A 17,114-nucleotide genomic window follows, 5' to 3' on the forward strand; every position below is an offset into this window, starting at 1 on the left:
ATTTTATAAAACAGTCGCTACACTCTTTCAGGGTAAACCTTGCTGTTAACATTACATACATAGCACATGTGCTTTCGTTACAAGGTCGCATTTTGCCTCCTCCCACCGCGTGACTACCCCCTCAACCTTCCCCCCTCCCTGTGGCTAACAGCGGGGAACATTTCTGTTCAGCCACAGGCAAACAGCCCAGCAGGAACGGGCACCTCTGAGTGTCCCTGAAGAAAAGCACTCTATTTCAACCAGGTGACCATGAATTATATCTCACTCTCCTGAGGGTAACACAGAGAGATAAAGAACGGATTTTGGTTGAATGCCAGCAAACATACACTGCAATGCTTTGTTCTACAGTGATTCCCGAGTACGTGTTACTGGCCTGGAGTGGTAAAGTGTCCTACCATGAAGGACGAAATAAGGCTGCCCTCCCCAGAAACCTTTTGCAAAGGCTTTAGGACTACATCTAGGAGAACCGCAAATGCCAGGGCAAAGTAATCCTTTCACATGCTTGCTTTTAAACCATGTATAGCATTTTAAAAGGTACACTCACCAGAGGTCCCTTCTCCGCCTGCTGGGTCCAGGAGGCAGCCTTGGGTGGGTTCGGGGGGTACTGGCTCCAGGTCTAGGGTGAGAAACAGTTCCTGGCTGTCGGGAAAACCGGTTTCTCCGCTTGCTTGCTGTGAGCTATCTACAACCTCCTCCTCATCATCATCTTCTTCGTCCCCAAAACCTGCTTCCGTATTGCCTCCATCTCCATTGAAGGAGTCAAACAACACGGCTGGGGTAGTGGTGGCTGAACCCCTTAAAATGGCATGCAGCTCATCATAGAAGCGGCATGTTTGGGGCTCTGACCCAGAGCGGCTGTTCGCCTCTCTGGTTTTCTGGTAGGCTTGCCTCAGCTCCTTCAGTTTCACGCGGCACTGCTTCGGGTCCCTGTTATGACCTCTGTCCTTCATGCCCTGGGAGATTTTCACAAAGGTTTTGGCATTTCGAAAACTGGAACGGAGTTCTGATAGCACGGATTCCTCTCCCCAAACAGCGATCAGATCCCGTACCTCCCGTTCGGTCCATGCTGGAGCTCTTTTGCGATTCTGGGACTCCATCATGGTCACCTGTGCTGATGAGCTCTGCATGGTCACCTGCAGCTTGCCACGCTGGCCAAACAGGAAATGAGATTCAAAAGTTTGCGGTTCTTTTCCTGTCTACCTGGCCAGTGCATCTGAGTTGAGAGTGCTGTCCAGAGCGGTCAGAATGGAGCACTCTGGGATAGCTCCTGGAGGCCAATACCATCGAATTGTGTCCACAGTACCCCAAATTCGAGCCGGGAACGTCGATTTAAGCGCTAATCCACTTGTCAGGGGTGGAGTAAGGAAATCGATTTTAAGAGCCCTTTAAGTCGAAATAAAGGGCTTCACTGTGTGGACGGGTGCAGGTTTAAATCGATTTAACGTTGCTAAATTCGACCTAAAGTCCTAGTGTAGACCAGGGCTAAGGGATGAGTTTTCTTCCCTTGCAATAATGTTTAATGGACACATCCATAAGCAGAATACCAGGCTAGATGGAGAAGCACTGGACACTGACCTGGTATTATAAATCAGCTACTAATTTTATTAGTAGATAGTGCTGTGATCCCAGTGCTTGATACCATTAAAAAGTGGGTTACTTTATTTTTAAGGGCACCTTATGACTAGTCTATAAAGGATAAATGATTAACCACTTATTAAAACAACTATTAATTAATTGACTCCGTGGGTCAATAGGTTGCTTATAACCATCTATAACACAAAGTCCATGTCTCTAATATGCTACTAATTATTTAACATTTTATAAAATGACACCAAAAAGTATATAAGTCATTTATTTTTTTTACTAAATGTTAAAACATGCCTGTACTAACACATTATACACCAAGCTTCAGCCCAAAGACATTTAAAATTGGTAAGACAACAAAATCTGGCAACTAGTGTTTTAATGGTGGTAATTAAACTATAGCAGTGTACATTTCAAAATAAAACAATGTATACATTGCAAAAAATCAATTTTGAATTCATAAGTGGGCCTTTCTTGACTTCTCTCAGAAACAGGATGAATATCAATAATGAACAATTTAAGAATTATTATTTCTCAGACACCATTAGAATTAGATATTCCCTTTTCTTCCTATTTTTTTGCCATCTCTCCAGAAATGTCTTCCAAATTTATGTATTTTTAAAGTATTTTATAACAAAATATTTTCATGTCAAAAAGAAAAACTGCATCCCACTTTACATATCTCAACAATCTATGGCCCTGAGCCAGCAACCTACTTATGCATATGCATAATTTTGAGCACCTGGGTAGATCTAACGAGTTCTTGGCAAGAAGTGGCACTAAGCAAATGAGCAGCTGCATTCTGCATCAACTGTATGTATTTTCTGGGCTGCACCATAGTGACTCACTCTGGAGACGACAAAGGTAGCAATTACTGTGGCAAGGTCAGTATCCAAAAAGAGAGGATGCAACCACTAGCTAGACATTCCTGGCCACTGGCACACTCAGTCTCCAAAAGCAGCTGAGAATCGAATATAACTGATGCATTATGAAACTGAATAACCAAAAGGTGAACATACACTCTTATTAAAGAAAAACCAATATCACCTCTGCTATTTTCCCCCTTCATGAGAAAGCTCTTGTTTAAACAAGATGTAAATGCTGCCATCAGTGTTGTTCATTATTATAGCTGGAATTGGAAGGCACTTATACTCTTTTTAGAGATGATCATTCATTCAGTCTTTATATACTAAAATATAAAACAACGGAGCTGACTCGCCATTGTTTGTACCTTGCATAGTCATTTGCACCTGTGAAAAGTGGATGTACAACATTACTAAATCAGAATGGTAGCATTTTACATCCACTTTGTGGTGGTATGAGTGTCTACAGAAAGTGCAAGGCAATGGAGATTCAGGCCTAGAATGTTTGCATTTAGAAGGTCTCTGGTGTTCTAAATGAGTTTGTAAAACTGGTAAATGTTTAAAATAACTGATTTTTCCTAACTCTATTACATGTACCAAATTCTAGTTTTTAAAACGTAATGCATAAACAAAGTAAAAAGCTGCTGAAAAAGATCTTACAAAAAGAGTACAAAATAGCTTTAGAAAAATCAAGAAAAAAGATTCCGATATCAAGTCGTAATATGACAAAAGCTCCTGACCTAACATCCCAGGAAGCAGCAGAACTGCATGATCCCCTTGTCCTGTCTGTTGATAATGCAGGGGCACTCCATTCACTTTGATTTTAGCAGATGTTATTGAAGTACTAGAAGGAAAGAAAATTATTCAACATGCTAATATCTCATTACAGTGCAGTCATTCAATGGACTATGCAGTAATTACTAATGCTAGACACTGACAGCACAGTCATATTTAAAGGGTTCTATTTGCCTTTCTGGGAGGGGAGGGGGGCGTGTTGAGTGTCTGTGTGTGAGAGAGAAAGAATCAAACAGAGTGCTACGGGAAAACAGAGGCAGACTACATAGGAAGTCAGGGATGTGACATTTTTACTTTATAATACTGTGTGGGTCTGCAAAGTGTCTTTTAAAACAATATGTATCTTTTGGAATAAAACAAAATGTTGCAAACCTGCATAACATTATAAAAAGAAACCTCTTACTGAACACCTCCTCCCACCCCCCAAAAAAACCTCAGAAGTAATACTGTGTACCCTCCCCAGCACAGAGGATGATAGGACAATGCTTGGAGCAGGAGCCAGTACTCTGTGGCAAGATGGAACACTGGGAGATCCAAAAAAGAAAAGAGGTAAGTTCTCAGTTCTGAATGACTCTCTTAGCCTGGCTATTGGAGGTGTGTAGCACATTACTAAAGTTACTGGAATTTTGTTAAAATCCTTGGTATATCACTTTTCAGCACTTCGTTCTATACAGTACCCAAATGAAGTGACAGATACAGTAGGAATAAAACCAGAAAAATGGTTAGGTCTAGTTTGTGCACATCCACATAGGGAAGCAAATGGGGAATAAGGCACTCCCCTTGCTGCCCTGACCACACTACCTGAGTCCAGGCATGGAGGTTAAAGGGGCACTGCATTCCTGTTTACTACCCTGCCTTGCCCCTTGAGTAGGTGGGCCTGGAGACTAGGCAGAGAGCCTTAGCTTTGCACCTCCTAGGAACTGGCCAGTATAGGTAAGCCAGCACCCTAGGGTTAGGAATACATTATCTCCCCTAAGTGCAAGGAGGTAACACCTCCACTTGTATGGTTCCTGTGTAGCCTTTGCGGCTGGCATTTTTTAAACTACTGTATCATAATCATGTTAAACTTTGCTGTATCATAATCATGTTAAACTTTGGTGGCTTCGGTATGTCACATGATACTGATGGTAGCACAATAATAGGAGATTTTAAGAAACAATCAGTGTAACTACAGCTTTAAGTGCCTACAGAAGTGTGTTAAAAATAAACAAACAAACATTAAAAAGAAATATCACTGTATTGCTGAACTGCTTCCAAATGGCTGCTGTTGTTGCACTGAACCTCATCTTCTGCTGCTACATAACAGAATGTGGTGTATGGTTACTTATGATTCACAACTTGTGTAATGAAAAAACCTACAGCTGGGGTCAGGGAGAATCACATCATACAATTCAATTCAATGTAATCTGAGCAGAGGGTATTGTTCAATTAGAAAATACATTACTGTGTAAAATGTTCCAACAGGAAGAAGTAGCAAAGTAAGCCTTCAAGATTACACAAAAGTCAGTCACAAGCGGAGGAAAATTAATGGTAAAGATACTTGTATTTATATAGTTTGGAATTCTATTACCATCATCAGATAATTCTTAGAGGGATCATTGTTACATTGACTGTTAGGCCTTTGCTAACCCGCTACATATTTATGAAAATGTAAATTAATTAGATTTTTAATATATATTACTACTTGGAATATTAGTTGGTTTTAGACCCTAAATGTTTCCAAAGTGTAATCCGTGAACACAGGAACATGGTGCAGTAGAATTTGACTTATCCAGAAAAGTGATTATTTTTTTCCCTTGAGTCTCTTTCAACTGACTGTTGAAGCCTGTCCATTTCAAGTGGCTGGAGCAGAGAAAGGAGGTATTAGTGCCATTTTGAGTCATTTTTCTGCTCTGAATAGCAAAAATCTTGCTGGATATTGAGGAAATGAAGTACAAACCCATTTCCCATTGAAGAGGCAAGATAAGTTCATTACTTTTACTTTTGTGTAAACTTCTATTCCAGCCACGTGAGAACTCAAATATGTAAGCGTGGGAGTTTTCTTCTATTCTACTCTCTCTAGGTTCTTATGCAGCTCTCATCACTGTAGTACCTGAGCACCTTATAGTAGTGCATTAAGTGTCGTGAGTAACATTGGTCACTTGTTTTTTTTTTCTCTCTCTCTCTCTCTCCCATCCTCTCCTCAGGGGGAGAATTGTGTGTGCAGGGTAGTTGATTTTCTTTTTCTTTATTGTATCACTATATGTTGCGTTTGGAGAAGGCAAGACCAAAGAGGTGAACCTTGCACTTGGAGTGGAAGGTGATGAGGTTTATGACGATGCTTAGTTCCTGTGGGAGTTCTTTGCACAGTTACAGACCAGTCCCTGAGAAAGCTCTGCACAGGTGAGCTTTACCCTTCCAAGTTACATCTTCACTGTAGAAAAAGGTGTGTTTTTACATTGAGAGAGCTAACCCAGATTAGCGATGTCAATGTGAAATCCTAGTGGTGACAAGGTACAGGTAGTCTTTTATCTCAACTAGCCTCATCAAGGTAACACTTACCTGTGCCATGTCTCTATTAGGATTTCATATCTAGAAAGCTAATTCAAGTTAGCTAGCTCCACGTAATATCACACCTTTTATTTTGCAGTGAAGACACAGTTCTACTCTCTACTCTATGTTACTACTCTCAATCCTGGCCAATCAAGGGAGCACCTGTTACTAGCAAAAGTGCTTTTTTTAGGAAAGCATTCAAGCATGTGCTTAAATCCATCCCTATTCAGGAAAGCACTTACACACATGCTTAAATTTAAGCATATGTGTAAGTCCCATTGACTCCAGGGGCTTAAATATTTAAGTACTTTTCTGACCAGTATGAGTGTTGGCCCTGAACTTCTGAGCCCTCTTTCCACCCCTGTGTAATTTCCTGTTCCAGGCCAATGGAATAGTCACCCCAAACTACAAGGACAGCTTCCTCAGTGACATGTATGAAATACACAGATGCTCTACCCTCTTTCTTGCTTTTTCTCCATGAGCCTCCCAGTGCTCCATAGCCCATGAGATTTACTTAATTGTACTTCTATTAGTTAATATGTGTAAAGTTGTAATCGTACGTTACGATATGATAGCACCAGATCTGTACTGCACACAGGAATATTTGGATCCAAGGGCAGGCTGCCAACAATCTCTCAAAAAGTCTGCACTTTACCCTGGCATTACTACTGTGTACTGGAAGGTGAGGAGAGGGCACAGGGTGTTTGCAAAGAGATGGGGTGAGAGACTGAGATATTTATTCATTTTCCCATTTAAGCAAAAATGTTTTTTCTAAGCCATAATCAAGGAGGGAGATAACACCATTAGGCAAACAAACTTCTATTAGTCCATTTGCACTTTGTTATTTAAAAAGGATACTGAGTATATTTACACCATAACATTGTTGTAAACTCTGAGGTGGACCCTCATCAGGAAATGTTTTTTGAAAATACCTGCCATTTGGTGCAATCTGGGGCATTCCAAAAGCCAATTCCTGTAAAAAATCTGCTTTTCAGAAGTATTTTATGAGCCTCAAGGATGCAGTCTACAATGTTTCTAACAGTGTCCATAAAAGGATGAACACCACCAAAAGCAAGGACATCACTTCAACCATTCATTCAACTAGTTAAAATTGAACAAAGGGCAATTTTAACATAGTCACCATGTGGATGACTGAGAAAGCACTTTAGAGATAGTGATAGATCAGACATGAGGTATTAACCTAAGTAGGAAAGGACAGTTGACTGAAGTGAGACATTATTGTAATTCCGTATTTTATCCACTGTGAAATGATGTCAATGGATATCATTAAAATGAGCTGCGAGAATAGTCCTGGCAACTGGACTTTTAAATAATTTTAAAAGTCTTTGTTTTTTTGGCAGTAAGTCATGTCTCGCTCAAGAGGATAAAAGACCAATTTCTAAATCTCAGTTTAATACCATTCTTTTAACTGTACTAAATATGAAACAGCAGTGAAACTAATGTTTTTCTACACTTTGTTTTCCTTACAGAATGTTGTACTTCGACGTTGTTAATAATCTTTAAATACAACACTGTTCTATGATTTCACTGTATGGTTCTTATCTTCTGGCATAGCTCTGTATTACACACTTACCTCATTCAAAAACAGGCATACGAGTTTGCATTTTGTCTTCCAATTAATTTATAACCTAATAGTTACAGTTCTCTTCTGACTAACTTATCTCACTTTAAAAAACAAAAAACACATACGGACATCTCACCATTTGGTTACCTAATGGTTAACCTTTATTCATTTTACTACTTTAATTGCCTTAAATATCATGGGTGAAATCTTTGCCCCATTGAAGCCAATGAAAGTTTTATTTGCTTTTTTGTAGGAATGTTACTTTAAAGCATTAAGGTTGAGAGAAACTTTCTTTCTATGCCACTCACAAAACAACTTCATGATTTAGTGAGATTGTTGTGTTATTTATTAAGCTTTGACATTATGCTTATCTCTGTGCTAAACACAGAGGTAAGCGGTTGACTTAACCCCTGCCACATAGTTTACATTCAGGACTGAATTACTTCTACTTTAAATCATGTTTCATAAAGCAACCCAAAATGAACAAACAAAGGCTGTACAGACTCCTATTCCTAATTTATGGTAGTGGGAATTAAATTGCAGCCCTTTGTTCACAAGAAGGCAGCCCAGACTGTACATAAACTAAGTGTTTATGTAACACAATACTGTAGTTGGTAATGGCACTTACCAAACTAAGGATCTGATCCTGCAATTAGATCTATATGATCCATCTACACAGATCCTTTGAAGATTGGGGTGCAAGTCCAGAACTGGTTTTCATGACTATGGCTCAGACTGGAAGAGTCATTATGCCATTTATAACTTAATGAATTTTGACTATCTGTTATGGGGATACGTTTTAACAAATTAATTTGACTATTAAAACTGATCAACCAAGCTTTTTTGTACCTACCCTACTGTAAATATCTATGCATATAAACCAAGTTTCATAACCAAATATGATGCAGCTAAATGTTTGAGCTTAGGGTAAGAAGTATGGCACATCCTTAGATCACTTTTTGAACAACACTTAATAGAAAGCACAGCTATATTAAAAAAAAATAGTAAAACACAGCACTTGTCTTTTGATTTAAAAATTTCATTCCATGAAGGTTATTTGACTATATCCTTCACCACGGTAATGAGCAGCTCAACTCAATTTTAACTAATCCTTGTAGGAACATTTAATATCCCATTGCTTGAAACCATTTTAAAAATTGCAAAAAACCCTATCTTTACTGACAAAACACAATCACTACCCTCCTGTTGCCTTTTTTTTAAGTGGGCAATGAAGTGGTGTTTTTACAGACCTCTGGGGGAAAACTATACTGCTTTCCTTTTTCATGTTGCACTTACACATTGTGTAGCCTTTCCCTCTGACCAGTTATTAACTGCATGTGAAGTAACCTTCTGCTGAATGTGTGATGCTGCCTCACACTTGCTCTTGAGCCATGTAAAAAGACACTGTTGGAATTTCATAGCCAATATATACAGACCTTTTTATCTGGATGAAGACCAAGTGAGGGGCTGCACCACAAACTCAGCAAATCATCACATTTCTGTGAAGTTAATATGTAATCAGTTAGGAAAAAGGCTGTAGAATCAGCAAATCAAAATGTGAATCTTAAAAAATTAACCACTCTATTTTTTTCAGCAGGCCTGAGATACCCCATTTCACTCCCTACTTAGAATAGGTAACACTCAGAGTGTTACCGGTTTGTCAAAAAACATTAGGCATAGTATAGAAATGTTATTGAAGCATGTAAAAATAAGAGCAATACTATTGCCTTTGCCAAACAAGCCCTTGCACGTCTTTTATGACTTCCAAAATAAAATTTGCAGTTTTGTTTGTCCCGACTACGCAACTAAGAGATTCTCTGCTCCTTGTATCTTCCTCCTTGATTTTGACAGGTACAAAGGTCTTTTGTTTTGGAAAAGCTGAAAGTATGCACAAGATCAGATAGATCAGTGCCCCCTAAAGCCATGGTAGCTTGATAATGAAATGGAAATGATTTGCCGTGTGTGTGTGTTAAATGGGACAGAAATGTCACTAGGAGGGATCCAGCACAATGGATGGAGAAACTGCAATCAGCAATGTATGGACTGCGAAGTATGTTTTATGACTATACTATAGAGAGGGTAAGTCTGTACAACATAATTTTCAGAAAAATAAAATTTCAGTCCATGCTGGTCAGAAATTGTGCTAGAATCATGCTAATACAGATTTTATCCCCTTGACTGCATCTACCGTAACTTGTGGAGGCTGAGACGTCAATTTTCTGCCTGGTTATGTTGGTCAGCATAAACAGGGCATTGGAACAAGATGTGAACAGTGTCTGAAACCTGTTTTAAAGAATGTATGCCTCATTTCACACCACTCAACACAACCATATATGTATACAGAAAACTTGTTTTTAAAACAATGTTTAAAAACATTTCCTATCTGTAATGTAGAGAGGGCCAAAGGCTACAGGCCCATAGTCCTGAACTGGGAATTACATTCAATCAGTAGTGCGCAGCAGCCTGTGCTGGTGCATCTACTTCTAGAACAGTAGTTTTCTGCCTCCCTAAAGCCTGGCTCAGCCTTGCACCCTCCATAGGCTGAAACCACATTTGTACTGTATCCACAAATCATGCTGCAGCATTGTGCTTTGCAGAAATGGGATGCAATTTGTGAAGGACAAGGGAAGGACACTTCAGTTACAGCTACACCACAAATCCAAGCTGGGCTTTGGCTGGGGGCAAAGGACTGTGGCATGAAAAATGGATTTGCAGGGGCAGCTTTTAAATTCAGCTGCCAGCCTTCCCTTTTCCTTTCTCAGTCTTTCTTCCCTACCACATCCCTTAGCAACCCTGGCTGCTTCCAGCAGGCCGCGGGGCCCCTAGTAGAGGGGCTAGGGGTGCAGCCTGCCACCTATGGCGGGGGGACGGACGGGACAGGGACTCAGCCCAGAACTCAAAAAGAGGAGAGTGGGGGTGGACACTAGTGACAGCTCCTTACACCAGAAAAGAAAGCTGAGGAAATGCAGCGCCCTCCCCCAATATCCCTACATAGCCTACTGCCAAAGCCCAACCCACAAATACCCCCCGCCCCAGCCTTCCCCAAAGCACTACACCACCCCTTCCTCAAAACACCACCCTCCCCACTGCACAACCCCCCGCCGCCCCAAGGCTCCCCAGCAGCGGGCTGAGACGCCCTGGGAGGCGGGGGCGGCTCCGCGCTGGCAGCGCCGCGGCCTGGCCGGGGCTGACTTTACCCGTAGGAGGCAGCAGCAACAGGTCCCCGGAGGCCGAGCGGCGCCGCCTCCCGCGCGGCCGGCGGGAGCTGGGAGAGGAGAATCCGCAGCAGCGCCCCGCCAGCGCCCGGCCGAGCCATTCCCCTCCCCGCAGCTGCCAGCCGCCCTGCCTCGGGCGCAGGGCGGGCCGCGGTGCTGCTGCAAAGACCCTCCCCGGCTCCCGCGTCGCCTCGGGCGGGCCGCCCCCAGGTGGCTGCGGGAACAGAGCGGCCCCGGGCTGCTGGAAGCGCGGCGAGGCTGGGCGGGCCCCCAGGGGGAGCCCTGGTGCAGGAGCTGCTCCCTCGCTCGCCCCCCTCCGTCCGCCTGCTCCTCCTGCAGAACGGGGGCCCCAAAGCTGAGTGAGTGGCATTGCGACCTGGTGCAGGGGCCACCGTGCCACGCGGGTGCAGCTGGAGGGGCAGCGGGGCTACCCCTGAGGGACCCCCGCATGCTTCTCCTCCTCGCTGGCCTTGGGAAGGCCCAGTGCTGGTGACTTGGCGCCCCTGCCCCTTGGTGGAATGAGTGTATGGCCCTGGGGGCCACTGCCCCACACCTAACAGCTCACCCTCCGGTGATGGCTTTGGGGCCCATTGCATGGTGCTGTGCCCATATCACTCACACACGGGGATAGGTGGTCTGTGCCATCAGGCAGCCAGAGCAAGATAGGGTGACCAGAGAGAAAGTGTGAAAAATCAGGATGGGATGGGGAGTAATAGGCATCTATATAAGAAAAAGCCACGAATATCGGGATTGTCCCTCTAAAATCAGAACATCTGGTCACTCTATACCAAGGTGGCCCTCCCCAAGGAGAGTGAGGCCTGTGCCACACACAAAGTTGCAGTGGTTTACCTTGAGATGTGATTTTTTTAAACCAGGTTAGTTAAATTGAGCCATCTGTGCATGGGGATACTTAGGTATGGCTGCACTGAAAGTGCTTCAGTGTAAACACTACCTATGCCAATGGGCGGGGTTCTCCCATGAGCACAGGTAATCCACCTCTCTGCGAGATGGTAGCTAGGTCAATAGAAGAAATTCCATTGACCTATCACTGGCTACACCGGGGGTTAGGTGCTTGGCATACCTAAATCTCAGGGATGTGGACGTTTCACACCCCTGAGAGACATTGCTATTCAATGTAAATTCTCACTGTAGAGCTATGTCTACACTATAGAGCCCATGCCTGCATAGCTATGGCACCATAGTCCCCTAGTGTAGACACTGCAGGTATGTCTACACTACAATCACTACAGCGTCACAGTTCCAGTGCTGTAGCTGCACCACCATAGTGTGGTGCTTACTACGGAGAGGGAAGGGGTTCTTCCGTTGTTGCAGTAAATCCACATCTCTGAGAGGCAGTAGCTAGGTTGATGGAAGAATTCTTCCATCAGCCTAGCACTGTCCACACTGGGACTTAGGTTGGCTTCCTTACGTGTCTCGGGGTGAATTTGTCGTCCTGAGCGATGTAGCTAAGTTGACCTACGTTTCTAGAGTTCTTCTGTCTACTTAGTAACTGCACCTCTGACAGCATGCTTCACTGAGGTCCTGCTGACATAGGTATGTTGCCTGGAGTTGTGAATTTTGCACATTTCTACATGACATAGCTATGCTGGCAGAATTTTGTAGTATAGCCCCGGCCTTATATAGGAATAAGAGTGTCTATGTGGGAGTTATATGGGTATAACTATAGCAGTTTAAATTCACATCTGAGCTTATACTGGTATACCTTTCTCATTGTGAGGGAGTAGAGAAATTGCTGTCCAGCAATGGTGACCCCTGGGGGCAGGCCCTGAAGGGTCACATGACCCTCCCCACAATGCCGGGGGAGAAGGACAAGGCCCGCAGCTGGGAGATGAAGGGGCAGGGCCAGAGCCGGAAGGGAAGACGGTGGGCCAGAGCCTCTCCTAGTCCAGCCTCCTCTTCCGGCGATGCTGCCTGGTGCGGCACTCTCCCAGGCAGTCTGCGGCTACACTGCTTGCTTGGCACAGCCCAGGCAGGCAGCGTGGCCAGAGGCTGCCTAGGAGAGTGCATTAGTGGCTCCACACATCAGGGCCGGATTAACCTTTTGTGGGCCTGGCGCCAAACTTTTTTGTTGGCTCCTGTCATAAATATAAAGGGAAGGGTAAACCCGTTTGAAATCCCTCCTGGCCAGGGGAAAGCTCCTCTCACCTGTAAAGGGTTAAGAAGCTAAAGGTAACCTCGCTGGCACCTGACCAAAATGATCAATGAGGAGACAAGATACTTTCAAAAGCTGGGAGGAGGGAGAGAAACAAAGGGTCTGTGTGTCTGTCTATATTCTGTCTTTGCCGGGGATAGACCAGAAATGGAGTCTTAGAACTTTTAGTAAGTAATCTAGCTAGGTACGTGTTAGATTATGATTTCTTTAAATGGCTGAGAAAAGAACTGTGCTGAATAGAATAACTATTTCTGTCTGTGTATCTTTTTTGTAACTTAAGGTTTTGCCTAGAGGGGTTCTCTATGTTTTTGAATCTAATTACCCTGTAAGGTATCTACCATCCTGATTTTATAGGGCGGATTTCTTTATTTCTATTTACTTCTATTTTTATTAAAAGTCTTCTTGTAAGAAAACTGAATGCTTTTTCATTGTTCTCAGATCCAAGGGTTTGGGTCTGTGGTCACCTATGCAAATTGGTGAGGCTTTTTATCCAACATTTCCCAGGAAAGGGGGGGTGCAAGTGTTGGGAGGATTGCTCATTGTTCTTAAGATCCAAGGGTCTGGGTCTGTAGTCACCTAGGCAAATTGGTGAGGCTTTTTACCAAACCTTGTCCAGGAAGTGGGGTGCAAGGTTTTGGGAAGTATTTTGGGGGGAAAGATGTGTCCAAACAGCTCTTCCCCAGTAACCAGTATTAGTTTGGTGGTGGTAGCGGCCAATCCAAGGACAAAGTGTGGAATATTTTGTACCTTGGGGAAGTTTTGACCTAAGCTGGTAAAGATAAGCTTAGGAGGTTTTTCATGCAGGTCCCCACATCTGTACCCTAGAGTTCAGAGTGGGGGAGGAACCTTGACAGCCTCCATGGGAGTAATGGAGCATGGCACAGAGAGGTCAGTTCCCAGAGTGAGGGGCCAGCCAGGGGCAATGGGCATGGCATGGCAGGGGCGGCCCAGCTCCGCCCAGCCCAGTAGCGAGGGTGCTATTTACAAACCAGCAGGTACCAGACACACACTAGCTCGCCCGGCCCTGTGCTGCCATCATGAACCTTCCCCTCAGGGGTGGACCCATGCCACGCCATGCAGCCCCCCTCCCAACATCCTCCTGACTCCCTATGGCCAGAGCCCCCCGCCCCAGACCTACTATGCCCAGTGCCCCCCCAATCCCTCTCCACACAAATGCATAGTGCCCTGCACAACACCATCCCGGCTCAGCACCCCCCTGCCCACAGCCCTACCACGACTGGCCAGCACCCCCCACAAAACCCCCACTCCCTAGTGCCCCAACACATAGATCTTCCCTGCCCTCTCACAGCCCAGCACAGTCCCTGCAAGAAACCCACTCCCCCACGCCTTGCCTCTGGCCACACTCGCTGGCCCTGCTGGAAGGCAACTGTGTGCCAGCAGTGCAGCCAGAGCTGGTACCAGGGCGGGGAATCGCTCCAGTCCCTCAGGAGTGGTGTGATCAGCCAGGCCAGGACCTGCCCTGGCCAGGCTCCCTCAAGACGCACTTCTCCTGGAGGGGCCCAGCCAAGCTCCCTGCATTGTCCCCGCCCCCCACCTGAGACTGGCCAGGCTTCTGCACCAGTCCCAGGCGGGGAGACAGGTGGGGTCTCACAGGTGGTGGGAAGCAGAGACTGCCCGGAGCCAGAAGTGCACTGGGGTCTGGCCAGGGGGCAGAGAGGAGCAGGGGGTGGTGTTACCAAATATGCCCATTACTTTGGGGTATGCTCATTTATTAGGGTTATTCTTCGGGGGGGGGGCAGGATTCTGTAATTCTATTAATGTACTACTTATGTCACTTGTGTGGTCTACTCCTTCCTTCTGCAAATTCCCTCCCAATGGAGATATCCTGCAGGACCTAGGTTCCCCAGGACTGGGTCCCTCCAGCCCTAGAATTAGATGAACACACACACACTAACAGAGCAAGTCTGAGCGGACAGGGTCAATCAGCACTCTCAAGCGGATCCCCTTATCTGTCAGTGTACTCAATGGGCTGGGTCAAGCAGCACTTTCAAGCTGTCACCCTCATGTGCCCTTGGGCTCAACAGGCTGGGCTGAGCAGCAATTTCAGCTGCCCACTCCTTATGTGCCACAGGTTTAACACGTCCCTATCCCACTTTCACGTTACACTTGTACTGATAGTAATCCACTTGATGAGCAAACCCCACAGTATTTTTGGGCACTACAGGGATCTTTAGCTTAGGTAAAAGAAGCGTTGCTGCAGAGTAAATGGGGGAAGCTACAAACACAAAAGAGTAGAGTTCAGAGAGAGAGAGAGAAGCAACCAGCTTAACCATAAAAGTTATTTATTAAATAATAGTGATAACTACACAAGAAGAGCCTAAACTAACATAAGAAATTATTAAAGGTTAATACCTGAGGTAGAAAGGAAGACAGAGAGAGAGAAAGAGGGGGATCTCACCCACTCCAGGAGGCTTGGACTGGTCAGGGTTCCCAGGTGATGGTGGTAGCTCAGGGTCCTGAGGGCGGGAGACAGGCAGAGTTCCCAGCACGATCAGTCAGGAGAAGATGGAGTCCCAGTAGAACTGATGCATAGTTTGGATCTAAGCATCAGAACACTGACTGGAGGGTGAGTAGGGATTTTTGTAGAGAAAATACAATGGTTCAAGGGAGAACACTAGATTTGTTTATAGGTAAACTGATGACTCAAGGGTTTTCTTTAGTCGAGACAATAGGAGCTGATCACTCTTGGCTCTGGGTGGTGTTTTCTTCCAGGGAGCTCAAAATGCAACTAGGCTGCTTCAGTATTTTGGATATCAATAAAGGATTTATTACTAGAATTGGTCTGATAATTCTTGAGCTGGGTGTGTGCAGGCATAGGTCCATTAACACCTGGAGCAGAGATTCCCATGATGCAGTGCGTCCCTGCTTTTCTGATCCCAGAGTTCAGTGTGGTTCTCTGTTCTCCATTCTGTATGCAAACTGAGATGTCCCCCTGTCCCATCTTTCATGCAGATGAGGCTAGGGGAGTTGTCTCTGTTTTCCATTCTGTATGCTAATGGAGATGTCTTAATCTTGTCACCCTTGTCAGGAGGGGTCTAGGTGTGTCTCCCAAGGCCCTTCACTGCTCTCTGCAAGCCTTTTCTCTGGTCGGTTTTGATTCAAGCAGGGAGGGGGTGGGGGTGTGTTTTTCATGAGTCAGACAGGCTAAATACTGTGCCAGGCTTTTGCACCAGTCCCAGGTGACTCAGCTCCAGGGAGACAGGTGGGGCCCCACAGGTGGTGGGAAGCAGAGACTGCCCGGAGCCGGAAGTGCACTGGGGTCTGGCCAGGGGGCAGAGAGGAGCAGGGGGGGTGGGGCTGAGGAGGCAGCAGGTGGCCAGGCCAAGAGGAGCAAGTGGTGGGCGGGGGGAGCTAGAAGGGTCTCAGGGCACAGTGCAAGCGGAGCAGGCCAGGGCCCGTTCTGAGCATGGGCCCGGCTCCATGGAGCCACTGGAGCCATTGTAAACCCAGGACTGCCACAGATGCCAGGAGGACTGGAGCAGAGCCCCCACCCGCAGGTAACATGGGATGGGGAGGCGCTGGGGAGAGCGTGGGGCGCCCCAGCTAGGAGTGGGGTGGGGATGAGTTATGTGGGGGGTCACATGGGGAACAGGGCGGGGATGAGTCACATGAGGGGGTCATGTGGGGGGACGGTGATGAGTCATGTGGGGAGTCACGTGGGGAGGTCATGTGCCCCCTTTAGCTGGTGCTCCCTTTGTGTCCCTCCCACTAGTCGCCTCTCCCTGGGTCCAGCATAGTGGGAGTTAAAGAAAACCTTTGGGTTCAGCCAGCCCCGCCCCACTATACCTGGAGACAGTGCCAGGCCTGGTGGGGAGAGAAAAGAAGGGAGCCTAACTCATTGGGAGCTGACTGGTGATGAGGTATGAGTTCTCTGCCTGCTGGAAGGGACAGAGCAATAACCTGCCAGCTAGCACAGCCACTTGAGGTAAGTAAGGCCTCCCCTGCCAAGGGGAGGCTGCAAATAAGCCCCAGCACTTGGGGCAACTGAACTAGTGGGGTCATGCCCCAAACTGAAGAGACATGTAGGAAGTAGCCCAGGGAAGCAGGTCTTGACTCCCTGCCCATCTTCCCTGTTCAGGGGCTGATTTACACAGGGCCCTGTGGAACTTGGTAGAGAGGTAGGGTTTGGGTCCCCCTACCACTCTCTCTGGCATTACAGACTGAAAGACCAGCAATCTAGCCACTAGACTGCCCAGCCCCAGAAGACCGTATCACACCCATAAAGACAAGTTCTTTGGCTTTGTCTATCCACAAAAGTTTGTACCTCTTTAACTGTATCAGTATAGTTTGTTTCAGAGTAACAGCCGTGTTAGTCTGTATTCGCAAAAAGAAAAGGAGTACTTGTG

General features: G+C 45.6%; 1 protein-coding gene across 2 annotated transcripts in view; it reads right to left on the reverse strand.

The window, feature by feature from the left end:
* BPHL (biphenyl hydrolase like) overlaps window positions 1-10,843 on the reverse strand; it is a 33,442-nt gene extending 22,599 nt beyond the window's left edge. The window contains exons 1-2 of one of the 2 annotated variants that reach the window (XM_073332171.1): window positions 10,557-10,843; window positions 3,188-3,291 (exon numbers count right to left, since the gene is read on the reverse strand). In XM_073332171.1, coding sequence (XP_073188272.1) covers window positions 3,188-3,291; window positions 10,557-10,675 — 223 coding nt within the window. In that variant the 5' untranslated portion in view covers window positions 10,676-10,843. Of the gene's footprint in view, window positions 1-3,187; window positions 3,292-8,655; window positions 8,740-10,556 lie in introns of those variants that run through there. The other variant, XM_073332172.1, reaches the window with a different exon arrangement.
* Window positions 10,844-17,114: the final 6,271 nt, after the last annotated feature.

This window comes from Lepidochelys kempii, chromosome 2, assembly GCF_965140265.1.
Source record: "Lepidochelys kempii isolate rLepKem1 chromosome 2, rLepKem1.hap2, whole genome shotgun sequence".
Lineage (NCBI taxonomy): Eukaryota > Metazoa > Chordata > Testudines > Cheloniidae > Lepidochelys > Lepidochelys kempii.